The 27,050-nt window shown below is 50.1% G+C and overlaps 1 protein-coding gene across 5 annotated transcripts in view; it reads right to left on the bottom strand.

Annotated features, from left to right (window-relative positions):
* The window catches only part of DIS3L2 (DIS3 like 3'-5' exoribonuclease 2), a 211,185-nt gene that overhangs the window by 35,709 nt on the left and 148,426 nt on the right, over window positions 1-27,050 (bottom strand). For all 5 annotated transcript variants that reach the window (XM_081910808.1, XM_081910811.1, XM_081910809.1 and 2 more), the window contains 2 exons: window positions 25,630-25,863; window positions 8,722-8,801 (listed from right to left, as the gene is read on the bottom strand). In XM_081910808.1, the coding sequence (XP_081766934.1) occupies window positions 8,722-8,801; window positions 25,630-25,863 (314 nt within the window). The remainder of the gene's footprint in view (window positions 1-8,721; window positions 8,802-25,629; window positions 25,864-27,050) is intronic.

Here is a 27,050-nt window from a genome sequence, read left to right as displayed (position 1 = left end):
AAAAACCCCAAAAACCCAGAAGACAAAAGTCGGAGATGGATGTGCATTATAGTGAGCGAAATAAGTATTTGATCCCCTATCAACCAGCCAGATGTCAGGCTACCTGGTATCTTCACTGTATGTAACGAGCTGAGATTACAAGTACGTGCTGTAAGGAAGAGGTCTTACCTGTAATCCCAGCTTGTTATAGTACCTGTACAAAAAATACCTATCAACAGAAGCAATCAATCCAGCAGATTCCAAAGTAGCCACCATGACCAAGACCAAGACCAAAGACCATCAGCTGTCCAAGGATGTCAGGGACAAGATAGACCTGCCCAAGGCTGGACTGGACTACAAGACTATTGCCAAGCAGCTTGGTGAGAAGGTGACAGCTGATGGGCAAGACTTGGAGAAGGGCTGGAAGTGGCACACCATCGGCAAGGCCAGAAGGTGGCAATTCCCATTTCGCCTCAGGTGGCAGAATGGGACGGGCACCCAATGCCTACAGACTTACACAGCAACAAAGAAAATGGGAGGCTGCCTTATGCAGAGCCAGGCCATTGGTCCATCTTGTTCACTATTGCCTACACTGACTGGCTGAGGCTCTCCAGGATGCCAGGCAGGTGTCTAGCACAATGTTACCTGGAGATGCCACTGGGAATCGAACCTGGGAACCTCCTGCTTGCAAGGCAGAGACTCAGCCAGCCAGCTATGGCCCTTACAAAAGAGGAGAGTTGAGAAAAGGCCAGCTTTCTTCTCAGCCTTTAGAGGTCTTGGATTGAGTTCCGTCCGTGTTTTGGCAGCTCCCTCACCTGTTTGCAACATTCCCTAAGTTATTGATGTCTGCTCTCTTCCTTTTTCTTCCCCGCCTGCCACCCAAGATGATTAACTGGTGCATCTGAGCAGGCGAGGAACCATCTGGGCTGTTGGAGGGGAGGCAGGAGGAGAGCAAACACCAGTATTTTTTTGTAATAAGCACAACCAACAGGTGAGGGAGTTGCCAGAACACTGACGGAGCTAGATCTAAAGAGAGGAGCTGCAAGGAGCCCAAAGCTTTCTTTCTCTCCAGAGTTGGGCTTCTGGTGCCCCCAGGCAATCCTGGCGCAAAGGGGTGGTTCATCAGTCATCTCAGCAACAAAGCCCCTTGTTCTCTCCACAAAAAGGGCCGCGGTCCAGAGGTGTGTGTTATGTCAAAGTCTAAGTTGTTCCTTTACAGTCGTTGGGGGGGGGGAGGGAAGAGCCAAAAGGAGCCTGTGGCTTGTTGGCTCCCAGCTGGCTCTCAGGGGAGGCTTCCTCCATTGTCTGAAAGGTGAAGCGGACCGTTCTGCAGAGGGGGCTGCCAGCTCATTTGGAGCGGTGCAGAGCATCGTCCTCTGGGACCGATGACGAAGAGCCAAGTCAGGTCATAAGAACATCACAGGAGCCTGGCATACTGGATGAGGCCACTGGCTCACAGTGACCAACCAGACGCCCATGGAGGCCTGTAAGAACAGCCAAAGTATTCCTTGAAGGGGACCTGCACAGGACTGCCCAAACCAAGTTCCTGTGTGCCCGTTGGCAAATCCAGAGGCCAGTTGGAAACCTTCTTTCACTACCAGTTTTAAAGAGTGAATTTCTAGTTCTCGTGGCTTCGGAAGGAAGCTAGAGAAATGGTGTGCTGTGTTTTCTCTGCAGAATCACAAACAGGTCCCCATCTGCTCCAATCTTGCGTCCCAAGGCAGGTTCCCACATATCAGACCTGGGAACCCTGTAGGCTTCCAGGTGTTGCTGGACTACAACTCCCATCATTCCTGACCCTTGGCCATGCTGGCTGGGGCTGATGGGAGCTGGAGTCCAGCAATACCTGGAGGGTCACATCAGGTTCACCATCTCTGCTCTTAGGGAAGTGACTTTCGCTTCGATGCTGCCACCCATTCCCACATCTTAAACACAATCCCACCAGAAAGATCTGCTGGGAACGCGTCAAAAACACTGCCCTCAGTTTCAGAGCTAAAAACAGGCTGGTTTTTACTTATTTAAAAATATACATATGGTAGCTCTGTTACTGGTGGGGAGGGCAGGGCAGAGGGAGCACAAACTAAGGAGAGTCGCAGTGCTCCAACTCTTCCTGACCTCCTACCAGGTTAGGTTGCTGGGCTGACCCCCTCCAGAAGCTCAGAGCGGGCACAGATTTGTTGCAGGCAGCCAGAAAACCTCCCCCTCCCTCTCTTTCTCTCTCTAATCCTTTTAACGCCCAGCATCTTCCCCGTGATGGCAGCTGCAATTTTTCCTGGATGTTGCCTGTGTTTATGTCTTCAGGGAGCCTCATTCACCTCTCAGCCAGAACTTCAAGAAACAGGCCTGGCTTTGTCTTCAAGGAACTTAATTAGCAAGATGCCAATGTCTGCTGGGCTGTTGTTAATGAGACACTTCTCTTTCCAAACATCCTGGGGCTGATACTCATCAGAAATGTCAACGTTTCAAATGCCTTTCCTCTCCTGGTCCGCAGTGTGTATGTGCAAAAGCACAGCATTAGCCTGGCCTGTTGGTGCCCAACACCTACGCAATATCTAAGTTCACAGCAGGGGCAGAAGGGAAGAATGTGTGCCCTGCTTTGGTCAGGGGCCAGAGCAGCACAGAATTGGGGAGAAATGGAGATATGCAGCTGCACTGCCCCAGAAGATGCTCAGTGACAATTATCACGCAGCTCAGGCACTCCATCAGCCAATGGAGGCTGCTCCATTCGGACAGATGCGGTGCTGTCTCATGAACCTCAGTCTGCTCCCAGCCAGTCCTCAGCTGCCCACCTGTCCAGGGGGTGGCACTGCCTGTGGCATCTTCCTCCTCCTCCTCCTCCTTAGTCTCAGCATTGCCCGTGTTGAAACTCAGCAGAGAGTTGGCTGTGTCTGTCAATGGCTCTGTCTCCACCTGCTGATTGGGCTCCCCACCTTCTGCCCTGGCCGCTCCAGTGGGCACCAGCCACCACACCACCCAGCCACTAACTCAGGCTGGATCTATGGAGCAGCCCAGGAAACTCCAGCGAATCTTAGGGCCACATCTCAAGCAGAGGGCTCACTGAAGTGGGCAAGCCATTTCTGGACCATCCCACTGGCCAGGTGTGCATGCCTGTACAAAAACAATTCCCCGCACATAGAAAACCAGCTTTCAAGGAGAAGCTGCAAGCCAAACCTCCTGCCTGAGATGTTGGTTTCCTATGCATCAGTATCTTGCCAGGGCTTTTGGGGGGAGGGAGTGGGTGATTGACTCTAAAGCCGAGTTGAGATTTCTTTGCCCCCTGAGCTTTTGGCCTGTATTGGGTGGAGATTTGCAGCTCAAAATGTGTTTGAAATCACTCTCCTCGTTTTGTCTTCCTTTGCTACTGCCACTTGCATTGTGATGGCAGCAGGGGCAGGTGTGTTCCCCAAAGTGACTGCTATTCCTTCCCACCTCAATCCCGTGACAAATGCCCCCCACCGTGAGATGTTTGCCAACTTCTTTCCCATCCCAAAACTCTCCCCCTCCCAAGCCAATCCTCAGAAAGTTGCAGCATGTCCCATAATGGGCCTGGGCATTTTGACTCAGAACTAAATTCCTGTCATGGAAGAGATGGAGCCTTGGTACAGGTTGACCACCTGACTGTGGCTCTGTCCCTGCAGGTGGCCTCACCACCTGCATTTTAAACATCTCCTTTGCAGCCTTAAGATGATGTCCACAGCGCAAACAGAAGCCAAGTTTCAGATCGGTCCTTGAGCCCCAGGGCAAGGGACCCTGGCAGTGTACAGAGGTTTGTGTTCTCTTGCAAGGAATCACCACTACTCTCCAAAAACTACAATTCCCAAGGTGCTTAGGGGAGGGGGGAGAGCCCAGGAAATGAAACAGGTTTACTTTTGTAGTATTTGAATCCCATTCTTTAAGCCAACAAAGTTACAGGTGGGGAACTGAGGGTTAGAGGCCGCATTTGACCCAAGTTCGCTGTCAAAGCAACGATCAGGCCAACCCCCTCCAAAAAGGCCACAGTGGAGGTTGCAGTCTCCTTGCTATGGCTGGCCCACTGGATTTCTAGTGGATTCAGTACAAACATCACTTGCCATGAATATGGGAAAGACCACAAAATGCATTGCCAGCAGCACCACCGTAAAACTCAGAGCCAGACCTACTTAGAACTCAGCCGGCAATCTGGCAAAGGAGCTCCCCTGTTTGCAAGGAAGACCACTGAGTTGGAGGCTGGGAAGGGAGCCCAGGGGCTATGCCCTGACCCCAAGACAGGATCCGCATCACTTTAACTCTGACACCCTTAACCAGCAAAATCAAGGCTGGCTCACAAGGAGCCAAAGCAAAGGGCAAGTAGCTCCGGACGACTCGAGCGACAGAGCCAAGCCACGTTCTACAGTAGAAGGGGGGGAAGAAAACACACAGCCTTACGGGAAAATGCCTTCCCGACCCCAAATCTGCTGGATCCCGAGTCTGAAGCAAGTCTACAGTTTACCGAGTCAAAATCTTTGAAATAAGCACAGGGGACCTGTCTTCCGTTGCTTCCAAGGAAGAATGCAGGTGTTCAATGCACAAATTTGGTCCGGTAAAGTCCATGGGAAGACAGAGACTAGGGCCCTGATGGACTAGACATCTTTCCGCAGGGCCTGCAAGACAGAGCTGTTCCCCGAGGCCTTTGGACAAGGCACAGTTTGACCCCCTCCTTTGGTAATCCTCACAGAACTCTAGCCCAATGGTTGCCATTAATTTGATTTTAAATTGATTTTAAAATTAATTGATTTTAAAATGCTGTGTTGTTGTTAGCTGCTCTGAGCCCGGCTTCAGCTGGGGAGGGCGGGATATAAATAAATTATTTATTTATTATTATTATTACTACCATCTGGTATGTTTCACAGGGCTTCCCCACCTAGCTGTTCACATCAGCACAGCTTCCTTAGTGTCCGATTGGTTTTCGTTTGTATTCACACCAAGGGTCGTTGATAGTGTGAGGGTATCTTTATCCCATGCATGCTCAATGTTGTCCCCAGTGCATGCTCACAGAGGTTGAGGTCAACTGAGGTACAGGAGGCTGTGGTTTCAAATGGGGCAACCAGGGGTTAGAAGGAGGCTCTGTTGCGGAAGTCAAAAGGCAAGAGCTACTGAAAAAAACATCCCAGAATCTAAGACACAAACGAAGCAGGATTAAGGTGATCTTTGTGGCTCAAAAAGCAGGTAATTTAGCTTAAGTCAATCAATCTCAGAAAACATTACAGAAGATGAGACTCAAAGGCAAGCTGAGCAGCTGGGGGACTCAAATGGACAGGAGCCCCCCCCCCCCCGCTCCCCCACTCAAATGGTGTCAGGTAGTAAATCACCAAAAGGAATTAATCCAGTGCCATGAATTACTGACAGAACTTGATTTAATAACAGGCAACTGCTGTTGGAAATGAATTCATCGGAGCAATCAATCCCCAGTAAACCGACAACAGAAGCAGGCAGAGTTAACTGAGCTGCAGGCCCTGATCGGAGCTCAAGGAAACAATCCCCACGAGGGGAAGAAACACAAGACAGCAAGCTTTAGAGAGATGCTAATGCGTTCGCACCTCATGTGAGCACAGACTAAAAACCCAACACTGGAAATGCAGTAGGTGCACAGGAAATGGGAGTGTGAACACAGCCTAAGCCTGATTCAACGGCTAATTTGGTGCAGCGTGGGGTGGAATCTGAGTGGGTGCAAGAGAAGACGTGCTGCATCAAGCTATGGGAACATCCGTCTGAATAAGTGACTTCGGAATCCTATGGCAATATGTCCTCCCAGTTGCCAGGGCATCTTTGACCTGAGCAGTCAGCAGAACTAGCAGCAACATGATAACAAAACAATAATAATAAAAAAACCATCCTACTGATAGGTAAAGGAAAAGGGACCCCTGACCCTTAGGTCCAGTCATGGACGACTCTGGGGTTGCGGTGCTCATCTCGCTTTATTGGCCGAGGGAGCTGGCGTACAGCTTCCGGGTCATGTGGCCAGCAGGACTAAGTCACTTCTGGTGAACCAGAACAGCGCACGGAAACGCCGTTTACCTTCCCGCCGGAGTGGTACCTATTTATCTACTTGCACTTTGACGTGCTTTCAAACTGCTAGGTTGGCAGGAGCAGGGACCGAGCAACGGGAGCTCACCCCGTTGCGGGGATTCGAACCGCCGACCTTCTGATCAGCAAGTCCTAGGCTCTGTGGTTTAACTCACAGCGCTACCCGCGTCCCCTTCCATCCTACTGATACATGGTGGCAATATTACAAGTTAATCAATCAATCAATCAATCAATCACCTTCAACAAAAGCATATCAAGGCAATGTACAGGCCAGGGCTGAGAGATAAGAGGCCACCTAAAGCCATCCACACTGGAGAATGCATTTGAACTGGGGCCTCCTACAGACATGCACAAGTCCTGAATAAACTACAGGAATACAGGTGTGTACATATATGCACTATGAACACAAAAACCTAGACGTTACACACAGAGTTCAATTCTGGTGGTTGTTGTGTTTTCACTTTGCACAGCAATGCTATCGGTGAGGCACCCACAGTGGCCCAAACAGTGATGAATGCATTTCATTAAAAGTTCAATTAATTGCTGCTTGCTCGGTTTCCGTTACAGGCGACAACTGCTGCGCTTGGCGTGGCAGGCACAAGCTGCGTAATTTGGAACAGACTTGCTTTAAGCCACTTTAGAAATCCATGTTGAGACTGCAGATTACAATAAGCTGCAATTAACCAATTTGATAGGAATGCCAAAAGGCCGCAGTGGTTGAAGTTTTCCATCAATGGACTCCAGCGTATTTCGGGAGGGTGGGGGAAAAGAACAGATTTTCAATGGCAAAAATATTGTCAGAAAAATACCCAAGTTTTGTGAGTATGTAAGTTGCACAAGTAAGGAAGTTGCACTGAAAGCCGGTCTGTTTAGAAGATGAAGCTCAAAGCATCTGGGGGTGTCATCTGGCTAAAGTGCTTTCCAGACCTACTGATTTGGTAGAGTTAAGCCAGGTTAGGAACATAGAAAGCTGCCTTACACTGAGTCCGACAGGTCAGCTATGCTGTCTGGTACATGTTCTCCAGGCTTCCAGACAGGGAATTTCTCCCCATCCTGCCTGGAGATGCCAGGGATGTTAAGAGGCTCAGGTGCTAATGTGAAACCTTAACTACTTGCTCTGTGAATGACCCTGCTTTGTGAATGCACAAGCTTGGGACTGCAAGCTCCCCACTTCCCACTCCCCTTCTCTTTCACAGCCAAGTGGAGGAAATTCACCTGCTTTCAAACAAGCCATGGTTCCTCATCATGCCTAAATTCAGGAACTGTAGCTTAATTAATCTTAGCAAGTGAATAAGCCCAGATCAAAAACCATGGTCGATCCTAACCAAAGTTAAAACAAACCACAGTTCCCTGACTTCAGATGCAATGAGGAATTAAGCGAATTCAAAAGCAGAAGTGGTTGCTCCAACTTCCTTGCAGCTGAAAAAACCCCAAACAAACAGGGAGGGAGGAAGAGTATGTTTCTTTCCTGCACTGTATGAGAAAGTACTTTCTGTGTGTGTCTAGTGGGGAGCAGACGTACAAGGGGCAAATGTTTTCTAGATGCCAAATTCCTTCTCCTTATAACACACAGTATTACTTCACCTGTTGCCTATGGCTAAACTGGCTCGCTCTTTTCAGTGATGTGCTGGGAATTCCCAGTTCTTGCTTTGTGCTTGTGACACAGACGGTTGTGTTGGGTGTGGAGCACATTCCCTTGTGGAGGGTGCATCGAAAGTGGGCATGATCAGGCAGAGACCATACTTCATCCTGCACCCATGCATTCAAGAGTTTCAAGGTCACACGACAGCCGCGCAATATCTCTAGAGAAGGGCAGGGCCAGAGAAGGGCGTGGCAAGTCAAGAGTCCTGAGGGCCAGACAGAGAGGCATGGAGGGCCACGCTCAGGGCCTGGGACTGACGTTTTCCACCCTATCCTGGCCTGGTCTGGGTGGTAGAATGTTTGCAAGCACAGGCAATAGCTGTGCACCTTGAATGAGCAGAATGTTTCCTCTGCCTGTATATCCCACTGTGTTCCTGTATCTGGGCTGGGTTGGCAGTGCCAATCTCCTCTGCCCCCTCGCCTGCAAGCTTCCACCCCTCAACTCCCAAATTCGCCACCCACCAGAATTTTGTCTTTCAAGAGCAGCTAATGCTGCAGCTACTGCAGGCTACCTGCAAGGAAAGCGACAACCTCTAGTTGGCTGTGGTAGTCTTCAATGTGTTCAGACCTGGGATTCATCTTTCACCCAAGCATGCAATTGGGGATCCATTTAAACAAAACAAAACAAATATTTCTATGGTGGGAGTGCTGCTGTGGCCACCCATCTTAGATCCAAACCCACCAATAGTTTGCCGAACCCCCGGTAGGGGTGCCACATTTGTTTGCCTCGGAGGACATGCCTGGGCTGAGCTGCAAATGCAGTCGTTCCGAGGTTCCAATCCACGTTTAACTACGTGGCTCGTGAGGAGGCAAACAGTCATTGCCCTAGCCTACCTTACAAGGCTGTTGCTGAAAGGCTAAACTGCCACCCTGAGTTTCCAAGAGGAAGGGTGGGATGCAAAGAAACAGAAGGGAGTCCGAAAGCCACTGTGCCCCTTACGTGCCCAAGCAGTTCTGATTCCCCAGTGCCAGTGAGAAGGGGTCAGGCTTCTGCCTTGCACTCCTGTTCCTCCTACACACTTACACACACTAGCTGTGTAGGGTTTTTGCAGGCCTTACTTGTTGCTGTCCCGATACTGATAGATGTAACATCCTTGTGGCATCCCGCTCTCCTTGTCCAAAGTAAACGAGAGTTTCAGCTGCAGAAAGGAGGAGAACGAAAGAAAGGAAGGAAGGAAGGAGGGAGGTGGGGGGAAAGAGAAAGATTTTTTTTAAAAAAACAACACACACACAACCACATTTAGGCGATGTTCTCAGCCGCGGCAGCAACCCCATGAAAGGCTGAGGGGAGAGACCAACCTCACCAAGGCTGACACTCAACCGCTGAGGCCTGGAACATAGAGCAGGGCTCCAAACCTCAGGGAAGACAGAGTCACATGCCTTGCAGAAAAAGCACTGGCTTTTTCCACTCCTTTGTTGCTATAAAGTGTTTGCGGTTCTCCCGAAATGGCGTGGGTCATGACAGCTCCCTCCCCCACCACCTTCGAACACACTCCAAATCCACCACCCACACACATCCACGGCCCTGCAAGAAGCAGCTCTGCACCAACTCTGGGGTACAGGATTCTCCCCCAGCGGCCCGACTTCCCACGAGCCTCTTTCTCTGAAAGTTTCTGCCCTGCGGACCTCCAAGCACATTTGGGAGGGAGAGAGAAAGAGAGAGGAGGAAAACCACAAAGGGAAAGGCGACAAATTCTTCCTTTGGCACAGAGTTAATCCAAAAGCCAGTTGGAAGAGCTTGCAGTTTGGCCCCATGTCCAGCAGGGGGCTGCACAGGGTGACCTGGAAAAAACGTGGGGAGCCCAGGAGGAGCTGGGAGGGATTATTTGCTGGAAATCCAAGAAAGGGTTTCGGAATAGTGGGTCAAGTCCTGTGTTATCTAAGGCCAGTTCATTTGAGGCAGGGAAAACTCATTTGGCTACTACACTGAAGAAGAAGAAGAGGAGGAGGAGGAGGAGGAAGAAGAATGGAATTCAGTACAGCTCTGCACAGATTTTGATGTAGGACAGTGGAGTTTCTGAACAAGCAACTCGCTAATAAACACACACAAACTTAGAGCCACCCTCCCAACAGCTGGAATGGGTTTGAAAGGCAAAAGGGTGAGGAAGTAGCCATCCAAACCGTGCCTGGTCTAAGGAGAGAATGAACCACCCACTGTTCCTACACTTATCGCCCTAAGCCAGGGGCTGGGGACCATGCCACTATGTGGATGTCGTGGGACTACATTTCCCATCATCCTGAGTCATGCTGGCTGCTGGGAGATGGAATCCAGCAACACCTCGAGGGACACAGGTTCGTCAAACAGATGAATCGAGCAATTGAGCCAAGCCAGACAGGGACAAGAGTGTCAGGAAGGGGGAAAATGCGGGTGTGTGCAGGAGAGAGAGAGAGCGCACCCAGATTGTCAGGCCCATTCAATCTAAGCAAATAGCCTTTCTCCAACCCAAGTATGATTCTCCGAGAGTCCCTGAGAGCAGCGCTGGGCTGGTCAATTGTAGGCATGGAGGAAGCTGCCTTCTACTGTTCCACTGAACTCAATATTGTTGACTGCGGCTGATGGTGGTTCTCCAGGACCTCAGGCAGGGGGCCTTTTCCTACCTTACTTGGAGATCCTGGGGATCGAACCTGAGATTTCCTGCATGCAAACTCCACCAGTGAGCTATGGCCCTTCCCAGAAGAGGAGGAAGAGTAGCATGTGTGTTTGCGCACGCGCAAACAGGCCATGTTTTTGAATGCTTCGCCACATTAAAATAAAAACCCAGGGACGCGGGTGGTGCTGTGGGTTAAACCACAGAGCCTAGGGCTTGCCGATCAGAAGGTTGGTGGTTCGAATCCCCGCGACGGGGTGAGCTCCCGTTGCTCAGTCCCTGCTCCTGCCAACCTAGCAGTTTGAAAGCACATCAAAGTGCAAGTAGATAAATAGGTACCACTCTGGGGGGATGGTAAGTGGTGATTCCGTGCGCTGCTCTGGTTCACCAGAAGCGGCTTAGTCATGCTGGCCACACGATCCGGAAGTTGTACGCCGGCTCCCTCGCCCAGTAAATCGAGATGAGCGCCGTAACCCCAGAGTCATCTGCGACTGGACCTAACGGTCAGGGGTCCCTTTACCTTTAATCTAGCATATCAGGGTTGAAGATAGAGCATAGCCCTTTCCCTCATCCACTAGTCTATTAAATGCAGGGAGGCTTTTCATAGAAGGGTGTGTGAGAGCACCCTCTGCGCTGTCTGCAGTGAAGCAGCCCAGAATCCTACCACCTTGGCCAAATGCTCGCCAAAGGTTCCCTACAGATCAAGATTCACATTGGCAAACGAATGCTCTGTCAAACTAAGGGTGGCACGCATTACCAGCAAGATAGCTCAGTTGATAAGAGTGTGAACTCTTAATCTCAGGGTTGTGGGTTTGAGCCCCTCGTTGGGCAAAAAGATTGCTGCACGGCAGGGGGTTGGACTAGATGACCCTCATGGTCCCTTCCAACTCTACAATTCTACGATGTGCCTGTTTTGCATGTGTTCAATTACCAGCCCATTCGGCCATGCTTTCTGAACTTAGCAAAAGAGACATGAAAACACACATTTTAAATTGCACACATTCCCCCACCTCAAACACATTTTTGCAGCATCTTTTAAAGCCGAGAACAGAAACACAAAATTCAGAGCACAATCGGAAGGATAAGCGCCTCCCAATCTGGACATTAGTCTGGAAAGCAAACACTGGAGTAGACAACTTCGCTTACAAGTGCAAACCAAGTGAAATTCTCAAATAAGCCTACTTCAATCAAAAGCCTTTCCTGCACACACAAAACTGGTATGTCAAGGAGCACGTTCCTCATTTATCTTCTCCCGGACACATTGGTCTTGTGTGAGTGGGAATCTTTCTCCCCCCCCCTTCAATTATAGGAGTCCTGTCCCCCACCAAACACTCATGGCCTCCAGGGAGACTAACTGCTCTTAGAGAAGAAGCTCTTCAGGACTGGATAACCTCTTGGCAGTCTGCCTTGTGTGAAGAGGGAGATATTCTGATCTAGCCTGATGAGGTGTGGCGGAGATGCTAATGAAAGGGTTTTCACAAGGAGGACTCCTGGAGTGAGCCGCAGGTTGCCCTCAACGCTTCTGGACATTTTGGAGAATGGACGGCAGACCTGACCTTTGCAAAGGGAGCAAACACCACAGAGAGACTGGCTTTATTTGCAGACAGTTCCTGGACCCGAGGAAAAACCGAGAAGTAAAATTAACAGCCTATGAAAGAGCAAAGGCTTTATTAAGTCGCCCTTCCACCAGTGGGCCCTTTGCACAGCCAGCATGCCGGCTCATTAGACGCTGAGCCAATTTGCACTCCCCTACAAGGCACCAAGTGGAAATCGAAGTAGCCGAGCTCCCCTGACCCTAATTAAGACTGCCCAAGGTGCAGCCGCTGCAGAGTCCACACATCTCTGCACAGGTGCAAACCTGCAATTTTATTCAAACCCGGCTATTTGTGTACCAAAGCCCAATACACCCACAAGCTGGGTTCTCCAGTTTGTTCCGATGCCTCAGCCTCATCTGGTGCAGGTCGATCAGCCGCAACTTGATGTCATGCCAGTGGGATTCGTCAGAAACCCTCGTGGGACATCCAGGCAGATTTTGCATCAGGAGCAGCCTTGGGAGGATGCCCTGTGGCGAGCTGGGCATTTGAAACCCTGCCACCCTGGAAAGCTAGACCAGTTTTCTCATGGAGTAATGTAAGCCACACCATAGGGCAGGGGGAGGGGAGGCTCACACCATCCAGTTATTCTCCAAACCCAAAATAAATATAAAATTCAGTTTAAATGGGGGGGGGGTCTGCGGCGGAGAGTAGACATGGTGGGGCTTGTGAGGTCTGACTCAGGAGGAGGAAATTTCTAAATGTTACAATGCTAAACTCGCAGGCTGCGGACCATAATGAGTGACAGCAACTGGTCCAGCTGCCCAACACCCCACCCCGTATTTGTGGGGGTCCAGGTCCAAGTGAGCTCTGACAAAAGCCTCCGACGACGCCCCTCTGTTCACAAAGGCAAAGTTTACTGCTGCTTCCGCGCTTGGGGACCGCAGGAGCATCCCGCAGAAAGGAGGGCGAGGCGAGGCCCTGCTGGATCCCGTCACGGCAAGCCGTTTCTGGGATATATGCCTGTCGTCATTTTGTTCCGTCAACTTGCCACCAGGTTCAACTTGCGGCAGGGTAGAGAGACACGGAGCTCATCCATCACCCGGCTGCATTCTTCGGAGGAGAGCGCTGCGGCGCAGAAGTCTCCGTGCCTGACAAATCGCCCTTTCCAGCTCATTGGCACTGGGCACAAAAGGGCCGTTCTTCATGCCGGGGGGCGGATTCGGTGGGAATGAGGGGGATTGGGAAGGCTGAGAACAACAGAGGCTCACCTACCCAAGGAGGCTCGCTGATAAATTAAGATGTCATAGGCCCTTGAATAAGAGCTGACAAGACGACTAGTTGGGATTTCTTGAGGGTGGCAAACGCCTTCAGCCCCAAATGAGCAGAAAAATGCCAGAGGTGGCATAGGGGGCAGCTTGGCTTGACAGGAACATAACCAACGGTGGTTAAAGTTAGTCAAACATAAGTTTCTAGGTCTCCATTTTTAAACGCTCTCCTGTCCACAGGCCTGTAACCTTGAGCACACTGTCAGAAACAAAAGGAAGTCTGACGTTCTTCCAGTTTGCATCGTCTCTGTCTGGCTGCATGGAAGAAATTCCTATCCCACTCCTGGTGAACAGGTTGAATGCCTACTAACAAACCGAGGCTCACTTCCCATGTGTTCTTACCCCAAAGTTGTCTGGTGTCATATGCTGAAGATCAGGCCCTAAAACAGGGTGCATTCCTTCCTCTCAGCTTATCCCCACCTCCTAGTTTTGTGGTCCTGTGCAATAGACCAGGGTTGGGGTCCTCATTTCACCTACAAGCAAGCATTGAGGTGGTGGGAGAAATCGTATCGCTGCCCTGACTGAGAATTCAACAGGGCCATTAAAAGGTGTGATGTGTTGTGAGAGGTATCTACCCTGTCCATCAACCTCTGCAGGGCCAAAGGTGAACTGCCTTTGCAAGAGAAATACCTGCCATGCAGCCTGTATCTCAACAGCGGGGTCGGAAGAGGCAACGGGTGGAGGAAAAAGGGATCAGCCAGGCTGCCACGGGTTGAAGATCGTTATGCATTTTGGAAGAATTTGTTCTGATTTCAAACTACTATAGGTCTCGCTAGCTCCTGCAGCAGGTTTTGAGAAAGGGGGCGTGGCTTATCTTTTGCAAAGCTCCATGCACACAGGTGGCACCCTAAGGGCCCTTGCCAAGACTCTGGAGAGCCACTTCCAGGCAGGATGGGCAGCAAAAGAAGCTTCCCATGCTCCTGGGGGCAGGGGCCACAGCTCAGGGGCAGAGCATGCACTCTGCATGCAGAAGTTCCTGGGTCCATTCACTAGAAGCATGTACTTTTAAAATGCATTTTAACCTGTATTTTAAATTGGTTTTCCCCCCTATTATGTTTTTACTGTAATGTTACTGGTGTTAGTAGCCCTGAGCCCAGCTCTGGTCGGGGAGGGAGGGGTATAAATAACATTTATTATTATTATTATTATTATTATTATTATTATTATTATTATTATTATTATTATTAGACACTGCTACTGGAGGAGACTCTTGAGAGTCTTGAGAGTCCCATGGACTGCAAGAAGATCAAATCTCTCCATTCTGAAGGAAATCAGCCCTGAGTGCTCACTGGAAGGACAGATCCTGAAGCTGAGGCTCCAAGACTTTTGCCAACTCATGAGAAGAGAAGACTCCCTGGAAAAGACCCTGATGTTGGGAAAGATGGAGGGCACAAGGAGAAGGGGACGACAGAGGACAAGATGGTGGGACAGTGTTCTGGAAGCTACCAGCATGAGTTTGACCAAACTGTGGGAGGCAGTGGAAGACAGGAGTGCCTGGCGTGCTCTGGTCCAGGGGGTCACGAAGAGGCGGACATGACTAAATGACTAAACAACAACAACAACAAATTATAGACACTGAGCTAGGCCTGATATGGTAAGTGGCAGCGTCCGACTATTCCTAGCAATTCTAGGCACAAAAAGATATTGAGCAGGGCAGCTTCTTTTCGCTCAAGATTGCAAGAGCTGCTTCTAGCCAGAGCAAGTAAATCGTTCTGCTGTCCAGCAGCTTCAACCACCCCTATCTCGATGACGATCTCCTTTGCTCCGCTGACCAGAGAAAGCTTTAAGTTAAAAACATTCTGGCCCCAAGCCTGCTTTTCACTCGGCTGTGCCTGTCTTCAGTAAAGAATGTATGAACTTTCCCCTAAGAGAAGGGGTTTTGTCACAGTAAGCTTGGCTCTGCACCCAGGGCAACCTTCTGCACTTGACAGAAATAGAAGCCTGTCTTTCCTAAAGGCACGTCAGAGTGGACACAGCAGAGCATCTTTCCCCGCATGAATGGAAAGCGAGAACGTGGCTGAGTTACAGCCCCAGGGTGGGGGCAAAACCCATCCTTTTGAAAAAAGGGAAGTGTGATGGGGAAACATACAGGTGCCACACATCGGACAGACACCCAAACACTGGGCTGTCGGTGAGCCCTGGGGTTCTGTGAGCGACACCACCAAAGCTCATAGTATAAAATTCAACACCTCTACCTCAATAATTATTTTTTAAAGCAGAGTCTCTAGTCCCTATGGCCGTGAAACCAAACATAAAATAGTGGGGATGGGATGATGAAAGTTGTAGGAAACTTGGATGATTCGGTGCCTCTTTGTCTTGCTCTGCGCTGGGCTTGAGAGCGGATTTAAATGCAATTCATTTGCATAATCAATTTGGGCCCCCCAAATTCAGCTTTTCATCGGATGGAATTTGGGTTCCCCTGCAGCTGATTTTTAAAACTTGCTTAAGCTCAGAGCACAAAGAGCCCCATTTATAACCTTCTCTTTTTGAATGTGCTGCTTCGCTGGAGATTTAACATGGTCTCCTCCCCGCCCCCCCCCCCCGCCCCCGTTCAGCGGCTGTGGTCATGGTTCACAGGCAGGATCGCAATTTTTTTGCCAAACATTTTCTTTTCCATATATATAGATATACGCGCATGCCTCCAATATAAACGGTGCTTTTAGAGCCACTTGCAAATCTAGGAACTTTGACGTCACTCTTCCTTCCACCTACTCAATCTTGACCACAACAAAGAAGAGTGGTGGGAAAGTTCAGATGGAAAACCGGCCGCCGCGCGCCAAGCCTCAGCCAGAGGAGAGGATATTTATTAGGCGATCCAGCGCAGGGCAGCAGTTTGCCCATCAGGCTGACAGAGCCCTGGGTTCAAACTCCAGCCAAAGCTTCTCGCCGGCTGCCGTGCCTGCTTTGCATCATCAGGGAGAGGCGCACGAGGGAAGAACCCAGGGGCACTGCACAGAAATCTAGGGGGACTCTCCTCCCTGGGACTCCCCAAAACATGGCTGCTTCAAGCAATCCCTGCAGAGCACCACTGGACAGTGCCACGGCAACTCACTACATCTCTTGCCTCGGCAATCCTACCTGTGAACCGGGAATGTTGGTGGCCCACCTCTCAGGGTCATCGTGAGAACCGACAGTGCAAAGGCGGCAAAGCACATTAAGCGTGCGTGAGGTTCAAATGGTCAACAGGAACCCCAAACCCTGTTACGGAGGAGAAGAAGACAAAGACAAGCCTAGAAGCTGGGTCAGGTGTTAAGACAGGGAGATGCTTCCCTGGGTGAACTCTAAAAATACTCCTCGCTGTGGTGGCAGTGGGGAGGGAGAGAGGATTCTTTGAAGGAGCTCAGCCCTGCACTCGCTCTATTCCCAAGCATCCCACGCCTTTCTGCTGGCTGGTTTCACACATCTGGGGAACTTGGTAGGGTAAAGTCAGCCTGCAATTTGGCCAGGTTCCTTTTCAGAAGTAGGTTTTAAGGAGCAGAAACTAATACCACATTTAATGGACACTCGAGCTCTCAAAACGAATTATTTATCCAAAAAGTTTATTTTATTCTATTCTAATTTTTTTTTTTAAGGAGGAGATGAACGGCTCTCGCAGCAAATTTTCCATCCGTGGTGTTTTCTTTTAAGTCTTCAACCCGAATCCCGGCTCTTGCCCGGAAAAGCATTCAAGGAGAAATTCACAGGGCGAGGGAGAAGCAGGATAATTCAGCATTAGCGGCAGGGGGCAAAAACGCCTTCCATTAATTAGCCCCTATTGCTCCTGTGAGCACTCCAATGGGAGAACAGCCTTTACCGAAGGTGTCATGGGCTTTCAAGAAGCTGGAACTCAGGACAAAAGGGAGAAACAAGCTAAGAGGAAGACACGCTTGGCAAACGCTCACCAGGATCAACTCCCGCCCGGAAACCTATGTCCCCACTGTGGAAGGACGTGTGGATCCAGAATTGGCCTCCGGAGTCACTTACGGACTCACTGTTTTAAGACCATGTTCATGGAAGACAACCTTACTCGGCTACGAGGGATCGCCAAAGCAGCAGCAACAGCAGCTCCTGCAAACCCTTCCCTCTGCTATTCTCAAAATAGCCGGAATCGGTCCCCCCCAAGGACTCAGGGCCCTCTGGGAAGAGGAACAGAGGACCAAAGTGGGTGATTAAATTAGGGGATGCATGACTGCGCCCCAATGCGAATCGTCACTCAAGCACCGGACAAAAACTGCGGCAACAATGCAAGTCTCAGCCCCGGAGGTCACCTCTAACAAGATTAGCTATGCGTGCTGGGAGAGGAGACTGACGAAACTTCCAACGTGTTTGAAACCTCCATTGTTCAAGGGAGGGGGGGCCTCTTTGAGCTGCTGGCAGACCGCAAATCCTCCATTAAGTGATGTGCCCAAGGCCACTGACAAACAGAACAAAAAAAGCAAGGGAGGGGGAGGTTTGAAGAAATAAGTGGGCATTCAGTGAGCCTCAATATACCCCAGGGAATTGTTCCCGCCTTTCCGTAGCACCAGCAGGGGTAGTTCCCCAGGGTGCCCTGATTTGACAGCCCGGGCACACCATGAATCCTCCTTCACCCCCCGCCCCACCCCCAGCTCCAAGTTGACTTTTCAACTCCATTCGGCATCAGAGGCTTTGTGCCTTTGAAACCACAGAAAGCTGCCTCTCCATCCATCACTGACACGGAGCCCTCTAAAGTCTTAAAGCGGCCAGTTCGCTCCTTTGCAGTGCGAAAGGCTGTGTGGGCACAGGGAAGGAGACGCAAGAGGAGGAGAGCCCAGAAGTTCTCTCTGCTGCCAGGTGCTGGACCTGAGAGGCTGCTGCATCTGGAACGAACCAGCTTGTGGCAAGGAGAAGGGAGACGAGGGCGAGGGGCTGGCCTCGCAGGAGTGCCCTCGCTAGGCTGAATGAAGCAACAGAGCAGGCACACAAAGTGGGCGCTACAGGACAGGAACGCTCAGCTCTTACAGCAACACTGAACCCACCAAACGTTTTCTTTTTGGCTTGAAATGCCGAGGTGTGTTTTCAATGCACCCGCCATCCGCTTGCTGGTTGGCCTGGCAAGGGGTGAGGGCCAGGGCAGAGCGGCACCGCTGCAGCTGTGCCCCCGAGGCCTAACACAGTTTAACACATTCAGCCACTGAACGTAGCTGGTGGCAGAAGGGAAGGGGGGGTGACACAAGGCCTGTTGGTGTGGAAGATTGTGTGTGTTTGTGTAAGAGAGCCCAGAAGGACCACACTTCTTGCACATTATTGTAGACCCAGTGGAGAAGCACAAACCTGGAGCTTCAGTAGCAGAAACCATAAAAGGGTCCAAGTTAGATTTCATTCTTACAAAAGTTTATCAGTGATCTCAGCAGCTATCAACATTGATATCTATAGCTGTATATCTGGACGGGATTCGACTAATGAGCGCCAGCAGCAAACACCCTGCTCAGGGTCTTCCTCTCATGCAACATACCTTTCCTTTGTGGGGCTACCTTTGAAGGTGACCTGGAAACTACAACTAATCCAGAATGTGGCAGCTAGTCTGGTGACTGGGAGCGGCCAAGACCACATAACACCAGTCTTGAAAGATCTAAATTGGCTCCCAGTTCATTTCCAAGCACAATTCAAAGTGTTGGTGCTGACCTTTAAAGCCCTAAATGGCCTCGGTCCAGTATACCTGAAGGAGCGTCTCCACCCCCATCGTTCAGCCCGGACACTGAGGTCCAGCTCCGAGGGCCTTCTGGCAGTTCCCTCACTGCAAGAAGCCAAGTTACAGGGAACCAGGCAGAGGGCCTTCTCGGTGGTGGCACCTGCCCTGTGGAACGCCCTCCCACCAGATGTCAAAGAGAAGAACAACTACCTGACATTTAGAAGACATCTGAAGGCAGCCCTGTTTAGGGAAGCTTTTAATGTTTAACAGACCACTGTATTTTAATACTTTGTTGGAAGCCGCCCAGGGTGGCTGGGGAGACCCAACCAGATGGGCGGGGTATAAATAATAAATATATTATTATTATTATTATTATTATTATTATTATTATTATTATTATTATTATTCCTTCTCCCCGCTGTGCCCCCTGAAACTTGCTCTGGGGAGGGAGTCAGAAGAACCCACAGAACAGCCTGCAGGGGCAGAAGACGTGGGATTTTTCTGTCTGGCAAGCCGAAAGATCGCTTTACCATAATGCCGAATTCCTTCTTTCTATATTTTTTGCTTCTTTGACTACTGAGCGGAAGTGAACTGAGATGCACCTGCTGGCCTTTAGGTACACAGGAAGCTGCTTTATGCAGGAGTCAACCCCCCCCCCCGTCCTCCTACACTGACTGGCAGCGCCTCTCCAGGATTTCAAGTGGGGGCTCTCCTCCAGCTCCATCTGGACATGCCAGCAATTGAACCCGGGACCATCTGCAAGCAAGGCAGGTGCTCTGTCACTGAGTTACGGAGCCTTCTAGCAGACAAGCGAAAAGGGTGAGGGTTACCCACCTGTGTCTTCACTGGTTTCTGCAGTCTCCTTCCTTGTTATACAGGAGACCGGTTTGGGAAACCCTGTCTTATTGAATTGTGGTGTGAGCAGAGAAGCCTAATTAATAATAATACTTGTGTTGTTGTTGTTGAAGTAGATGTAAAGGTAAAGGGACCATTAGGTCCAGTCGTGGCCGACTCTAGGACTGCGGCGCTCATCTTGCTCTATAGGCCGAGGGAGCCAGCGTACAGATTCCGGGTCATGTGGCCAGCATGACTAAGCCACTTCTGGCGAACCAGAGCAGCGCACGGAAACACCGTTTGCCTTCCCACCGGAGCAGTCCCTATTTATCTACTTGCACTTTGACGTGCTTTCGAACTGCTAGGTTGGCAGGAACAGGGACCGAGCAACGGGAGCTCACCCCATTGTGGGGATTCGAACCGCTGACCTTCTGATCGGCAAGTCCTAGGCTCTGTGGTTTAACCCACAGCGCCACCTGTGTCCCACTGAAGTAGATATATAGCCTGCTTAATTTGCAAAGATACTCAACGCGGCTTACAATACACGACACAAAAACAACAATGCTATCACTACTGAACTAACCGATATGAAGGGAGTCACAACAAGGAACATCAAAGCCAAGCCCCCATAACAAAATCCCAAACAGCCATTGAAGCAAAGATGCCAAAAGATGTAAACGACACGCAGCAATGCGGTGCCTGAAGCTGTGGAAGTGAAACGGACTTTTGCTCAAAAAGGGACGCCTTCTTCCTTTGGAAGCATGCCTCGGAGCAAAGCCACAGCCTCTGAGAAAGGCTCCTGCGCATGGCTGCCAGCATGTGCCCCTTTCGCAAGGCAGCGTGTGCTGCCCACACAACAGAGGGGAAGGGGAACAAGCTGTCTGGCTCAACGGGAGAGCGAAGCAGCAGTGCCACCAGCCAGTCACTAGGGGGCGCCTCACGCCCCAAGATCTCTCCCTCTTTCGTAGAGATGCACTTTTGCTCCGTGACTCAAGCCCCACATTACTCGGGGCAATGACCAATTAAGCGATCTTCACTGGTGATAATTTAAAACACACACACACACAATGTCGAGGCTGAAGGTGGCACGCTGAGTTGTTCAGCAGGTGGACCAGAGGTTGGCTGAAACTCTGCCCTTGTTTGCCTCGCAAAGGCTAAATAAAGATGAAGGCCCGTTTCCTAGGAACAGCACATTCTCTGCTGCTTGGTCTGCTTTGGAATGCAGGTGAGGCACCTCCACCACTGTCGCCCCCTCCATCTAAAAAATAGTCACTTCATTCAGAAAGCCAGCAAGACAGGGAGGTGAGGCCGCAACACTTCCCCTGGCAAGCTTGTCTTCTGTGTGCAGGGACGCATATTTATTGTTTGATGCCATGAAGCACTCCAACTTATACAACATCCCCGCCCCACTTGCAGTCTGATGTGGTGAAATCCACATACAGGGTTTATCGCCTCTTTGTGATGACCCGGCACAAGTAAGAAGGTACAGTCCAAAGAAATTTGGTAGAATCAAGCCTAAGTTCTGTTCATGCTAGAGGGAAGGACTGCGGTGACAGACTCAAATAACTTGGAGGGCCAGTTCAGATGCCATAAATTTTACAGATAGGTTGAGCTGAGGCAGATGGAGATTTATTGGTTCTTGAAAGACCTACACTGGCTCCCAGTATGTTTCCGAGCACAATTCGAAGAGTTGATGCTGACCTTTAAAGCCCTAAACGGCCTCGGTCCAGTATACCTGAAGGAGCGTCTCCACCCCCATCCTTCTGCCCGGAGGCCCAGCGCCGAGGGCCTTCTGGTGGTTCCCTCACTGCAAAAAGCCAAGTTACAGGGAACCAGGCAGAGGGCCTTCTCAGTAGTGGCACCCACCCTGTGGAACTCCCTCCCATCAAATGTCAAAGAGAAAAATAACTATCAAACTTTTAGAAGACATCTGAAGGCAGCCCTCTTTAGGGAAGCTTTTAATGTTTAATAGGTTGTTGTATTTTAGCGTTTTGTTGGAAGCCGCCCAAAGTGGCTGGGGAAACCCAGCCAGATGGGCGGGGTATAAATAAATTATTATTATTATTATTATTATTATTATTATTATTATTATTATTATTATTATTATTATTGGTTCAAGCCCAAAGTGATGGTCAAGGCTGAACCCACATCCCTTCCTTATGTCCCAAGACATATAAACTATGTTTTGCTCATTTTTTTTCATTCCCTTCGTCTATTGCACCTTTCTGTCCTTTCTTCAGGGTCAGCTATAAACTGGAAGCTCCTTAGAACAGGGTTCTCTTGCCTTTTCATTCTCTTAAAGCACCGTGCAGACTTCACCATTGTCACTGAGGTGATAACGGAGATTGAGAGCCAAGCGTCGGCATTTCTGGGCGTGCAGGAAGAAAGGTTTCTTAAACCCTCGCCTCCTTCTCTCCAGGCCACACGTCTCCTTGCAATACTATGAACTTTCACCCAGACATTTGCTGGCAGGTGAAACAATGCAGACTTTTGACACCCGGGCGTCACGTTGCCACTTCAGTCGGCCTCTGCTCACATCACTCGACACGCAGTGACTCAGGGTGACAGAAAAGAAAACAGTGGCCACGTCGGCGGCTGCAATTAATACTTGGAAGAAAATCACAAGAGCCTCCTCGAGGCCCGGCCCAGATCCACGGGAAACCAAAAGGATGGAAGGCTTTCGGACCCCTTCTGGAGGGTGCAAGTTTCATCCGATTCCTTCCCCGGAAAGGAACTCATACTCACCTTGCCATTCGCCTCTCCACACATGCGCCACAAGCATTAGGAGGGGAGCCACTTCTAACACTTCTACCTGAAAACCAAGGCCTTTTAGCTACGGATGCTGAAGGAATCTGACTGCTGTGCGGATCAGAACGCAGCGTTATCTTCCGCAACCCACACGTCTCCAAACTTTGCAGCACAATTCTGAGCTGGAGAAAAATGTACCAACTCCCCACCTGCTTTAAATGCCACTTTAAGGGAGGGTGGAGAGAGATGTTTTAGAAATGCTCACACTGAGAAAAATATAGATATGCATTCTTTTTGTACAGTTTGTTTCTTTAAGAAAAACTGCACATTGATGAGGAAGTGGGACGGAACGGGCTTATGAATAAACTTGCTGAAACCTGGCAAGAGCTGGAAACAGGCTGGTCTCCAACTTCCACCTGAAGCATCTTCAAAGGCTGGAAATGCCATGTTTTATTCTCCACCTCTTCTTTGAAACATGACACTGCGCATTCCACCCACCCAGCCTGGCATCTCTAGCCGGAAGAATCCTAGTTAGGGGTCTTGGAATGTCCCTGAGGAACTGCTGCAGCCAGAGAACAAAAATCTGGTGGCTCAGCCAGGTGTGAGTCACCTTCACAGGTGAGCTGGGAGGCAGGAATGAGCCGGTGGACAGAGCTGCAAGTTTTCACATCAGATATGTTTTCAGCTGGTTAAACTGGATTTTCATAGCATTTTAAACCAATATTTTCATATTTGCTTTTTAAAATGTACGGCCCCACTGGGACAGCACAGGCTATCCGTTCAGAAAACACACCCATACATACATACATTTAATGACCACTATTTGCATTTTAAAGAGAAGGCAAAAGCAACTGAATGGGTAGGGGGAATATTGCTTCCTTGAAGACCCCCCTCCCCCTTTCCTTTCACACACCAGAAAACTAGGCCACCCATCAAACGAATGCAGTTCCAGTGTTTGAAATCACCAAGGGGAGCAGGAGGCCAGATTGCCTGTAGAGCAAACACCACTTTGCCTCCTCATTTTAATGAAATTACTGCACAGCCCCATTTCCCACTCATCTTTCCGCCGCGACTCATTTCGAAATGCTCCACTGGCTCCCCAGTGCCCGGAGGCCGGTCTCCGGCATCACTCAGCTGCTGCTGCTGCTGCTAATGTTAAACAGCCGAGCTCGAGAGGACAGGGCATCCCATAATATCAGAGCGCTCGTGCACTTTTTGATCATGCTCAAACGTTTGGCAACGGGGCGGGAAGGATCACCGGGAGATCTGAGCAGCTGGATCAGATGACAAGGCCTCCCTCTAGTCCCTCGGTTCTGTTTCCCAGCATGGTGCAGGTGCCTCTGGGAAGTTCGTAGGCAAGAGAGGCAGGCGAGAGCCAAGGGGAAGCCTGGAAAGAAACCTTTCCAAATCCCTGTGCAGTTCAAGAGCAGTGCAGCTGAGCTGCAGGACGGCCCTGTTTGGTCTCCAAGGGGAACCCAGCACTTCTGAGAGCTCTTGGGCCATCCCTCTTTCTCCTCCCAGCAGGTGCTCTTTGCTCTCCAGAGTAGGAACTCGGTCAGCTCCCAGCAGCAAAAAAAGGGTTCTCCGTTAAATCAATCTTGTGTGGACAGGTCGGCTGCAAGCGCCTTTCAGACGCTTCAGTGCCATAGCTAATGGGAAACAATGAAAAGCCCAGAGACTCAGCCACAAGAGAGGCGACAGCACTGGGAAGAGAAACCATAAAGGGGGGGGGACACAGAGAAGCCGTCTCCCCACACGCCTTGTCTCTCGTGTCTTTATGTGTTCCATGGTGTGGGGAAAGGCAGCTTCCCACGCCACTCATGCACCAAGACTGGCCTCTGACGTTACAGGCAGCGCCACTAGCCAGATCTGCGAGTCTCACCTGCAACTGAAACACTCAAACCCTGCCTTTCTGCCCTAACGACAGGACCTGGATATCTTCTATATGGTCTGACCTTTAGTCTCGCCCACCCCATTCCTCTCTTTGCAAGCTCGTTTTCTGATGGCTTACTGGAAATGCCATTAACTAAATAAATATCCAGGAGATGTGCTGGCCTCGTGGACAGTGAGAGGTTTCCTGCCATCCAGGTTCCCAATGCATCACTACCCCTGCTTATCTGGAAAATTATGAAACCACTGCCCTTATTAGAAAAGCGAATGAGCGATGCAGTTATCTTGAGCCACAGGATGAGCTGCAAGTTCGACATGCTTAAGACAGCAGCAAAAGGCCCGGTTTTGTAGTGCTACTCAGATAATTTGCTTGTGCCACCTCTTAGACGGCATCTCCCCTCTGCCCATGGCACCAGGCAGTCTAGATTGCAAACAATGTGTCCATGGTGCCCCCGTCATCAGTTACAATAAGCAGGCAGCAAGTCTATGCAGCACACCAATGGGAATTTCTCCCCGTGCTAGTTATTCACCTAAATGGTCTTCTTCAATTATTGTCACTACTATTATTATTACTAATTGAATTCATATACTGCCCTATACCCGGAGGTCTCAGGGCAGTTCACAATAAAATCACAGTCTATAAAATAAAAACAAAAAAAATAACCCAGTAACACTCCCCCCCCCAAAAAAAGCAAGATTTTAAAAGGGTATAGGATGTCAATCAGGTCAACCAAAGGCCTGTTGAGAGCTGACAAAGAGTAATGTTTTTGCCTGGCGCCTAAATGTGTATAATGAAGGTGCCAGGCAAATTTTCCTGGGGAGAGCATTCCACAGACAGGGAGCCACTGCAGAGAAGGCCCCGTTCTCATGTTGCCACCCTCCAGACCTCTTGGAGAGGGGGCACACGAAGGAGGGCCTCAAGAAGAGGGCCTCAGGGTGCGGCTAGGTTCATATGGAAAGATGCGGTCCTCTCAACATGAGAGATAACCTTCACACACTTAGCAATGATAGCCAGCATTTATACAGTGCTTTAGACAGCACTCAAAGTGCTTCAAGATGCCTTATCGGGTGCTAATCCTGACCACAACCTCCATAAGGTAGGTGAGCATCCTTACCCCAAATTGAGAAAGGCTGAATGTGGCTTGTCTTAAGGCTAACCTAGACTGATGTGGCTCCGCCCCAATGCTGTTAGGCTACCTCCCATCATCCCTGGCCAGTGGCCGTGCTCGCTGAGGCTGATGTGAGCTGGAATTCAACCGTTTACGGAGGGCACCGCACTTGGCGCATTCAGCACTGGTAGTATTTGCTCAGACCTGCCTTCCTTCCGAGGGCCTTCCTGCAGGTTCTGTTGTTAATCCCGTTTGCGTGAGCTTGCTATTGCTTAATCATCCTCGCCATAAAGCAGGGACGCGACTGACCTGGTCTAAGCGGAGAGCCCCGTCCAGGAACCGCTGCTCACGCAGCTGCTTGGCAATCTGGTGGAGGTTGAGGACTGCCTGGCGAACTTCATCTACCGAATGCTGGGGAGAGATAGCGGGGATTTCCTCTGCCGCAAACGCCTTCTCGGGGTTCTCAATCATGCTCTGAGCATGGTCATAGCTGAGCTTTGCGCAGGAGCAGATCACAGTCCGCCCAAACCACTCGTCAAGAATCTGCAACAACAAGATGACAAACGAGGAAAAGTGAGTTGGTTAGTGCTCTTTTTCAAGTAGAAGAGATGCTCCAGGAAAATTCATTGCAGGAATACGTCTAGAAAAATTTGAAGGGTGTGGTTCTTACCTTGCCTTACAGACATGGCCATATGAGAGTCAGTGCGTTTCACATGACCGAAAAATTCACATTGTCCAAATAAGTGTCTGGAACTTTACTAAGGTTGTAAGGATGGCACCCCATGGTCCATTGTTCTCAATACTAGCAGCGTCTTCTCGTGGTCCCAGGCAGAAGCTTTCTTAGCCTCCGGACCTGAGACCATGAGGTCTTGTATACATTCCAAAAGGAACAGGCTAAAGGTCCCTCCCACCAATAACTAATAAACACAGAGGATGAGATACTAAGGAAGTGAAGGGAAAAGTGGGCAGGCAGGGGAAGAAGAGAGGCAAAAAGCAGCTCACGCTCTAGTGGAAATTTTCTGCTGCCCCCCTAAACGTCAGGCCATCAGCAGGAAAAAGAAGAAGAAGCCAAGCCAGTGGGAGACAAATAATTAGCTAGCTAATGAGGAACACAGTTCCTATCTTTTGCTCCACATAGCACGGCAAGGCACTTTTCTTCCCAGGCCCCCTCCTGCAAGCTGCTGCGGAGGAAAAATGAAGAATTGTGTTGCTGGAGACAAGCCCTAATTGCCTGCAACCATATGAACTCTCCATGAAGAGAGGCATGTGCCCTCTTAGCGCGACACATTAAACGGCTCTTAAGCCCTTCCCTCCATCTTCTCCTCACCCTTCTTAATCCCTGGCTGTCAGGAACAGCTGCATTAAGCCAAGGTCCTCATTAATCTCGACCCGCGCCGTTACAGCTCAATGCAAGACATCTCAGAGCTATTGGAAGCATTAACATTGCCGATCTGTACATGAGCTAATTCCATAAATCCAGGCAAATCTGCCTCAAAGGTGTTACTGCCTGGGCATGGGCACGGGCAGAGATTTCCCGTCAAGTGCAGCTCTCCAGAGCCAAGGGCAACCAGAGCACAGCCTCTGGGCAGGATGAAATAAATTTTAAAAGGAGGAGGGAGGATGAAAGCGGCTTCCAGCCCAACGCGAAAGCTGCAGAGATCTGAATTCAGTCCAGGTGAACTGGTTGGGATGTAGAGCAACCCTTTGGCTGTTCAGTTTGGGGCTGATGG

The sequence above is a fragment of the Podarcis melisellensis genome (genome assembly GCF_964234715.1).
Source record: "Podarcis melisellensis genome assembly, chromosome: 5".
Classification (NCBI taxonomy): Eukaryota; Metazoa; Chordata; class Lepidosauria; order Squamata; family Lacertidae; genus Podarcis; species Podarcis melisellensis.
Note: the sequence above shows the minus strand (reverse complement) of the source record. Positions and strands in the feature narration are given on the sequence as shown.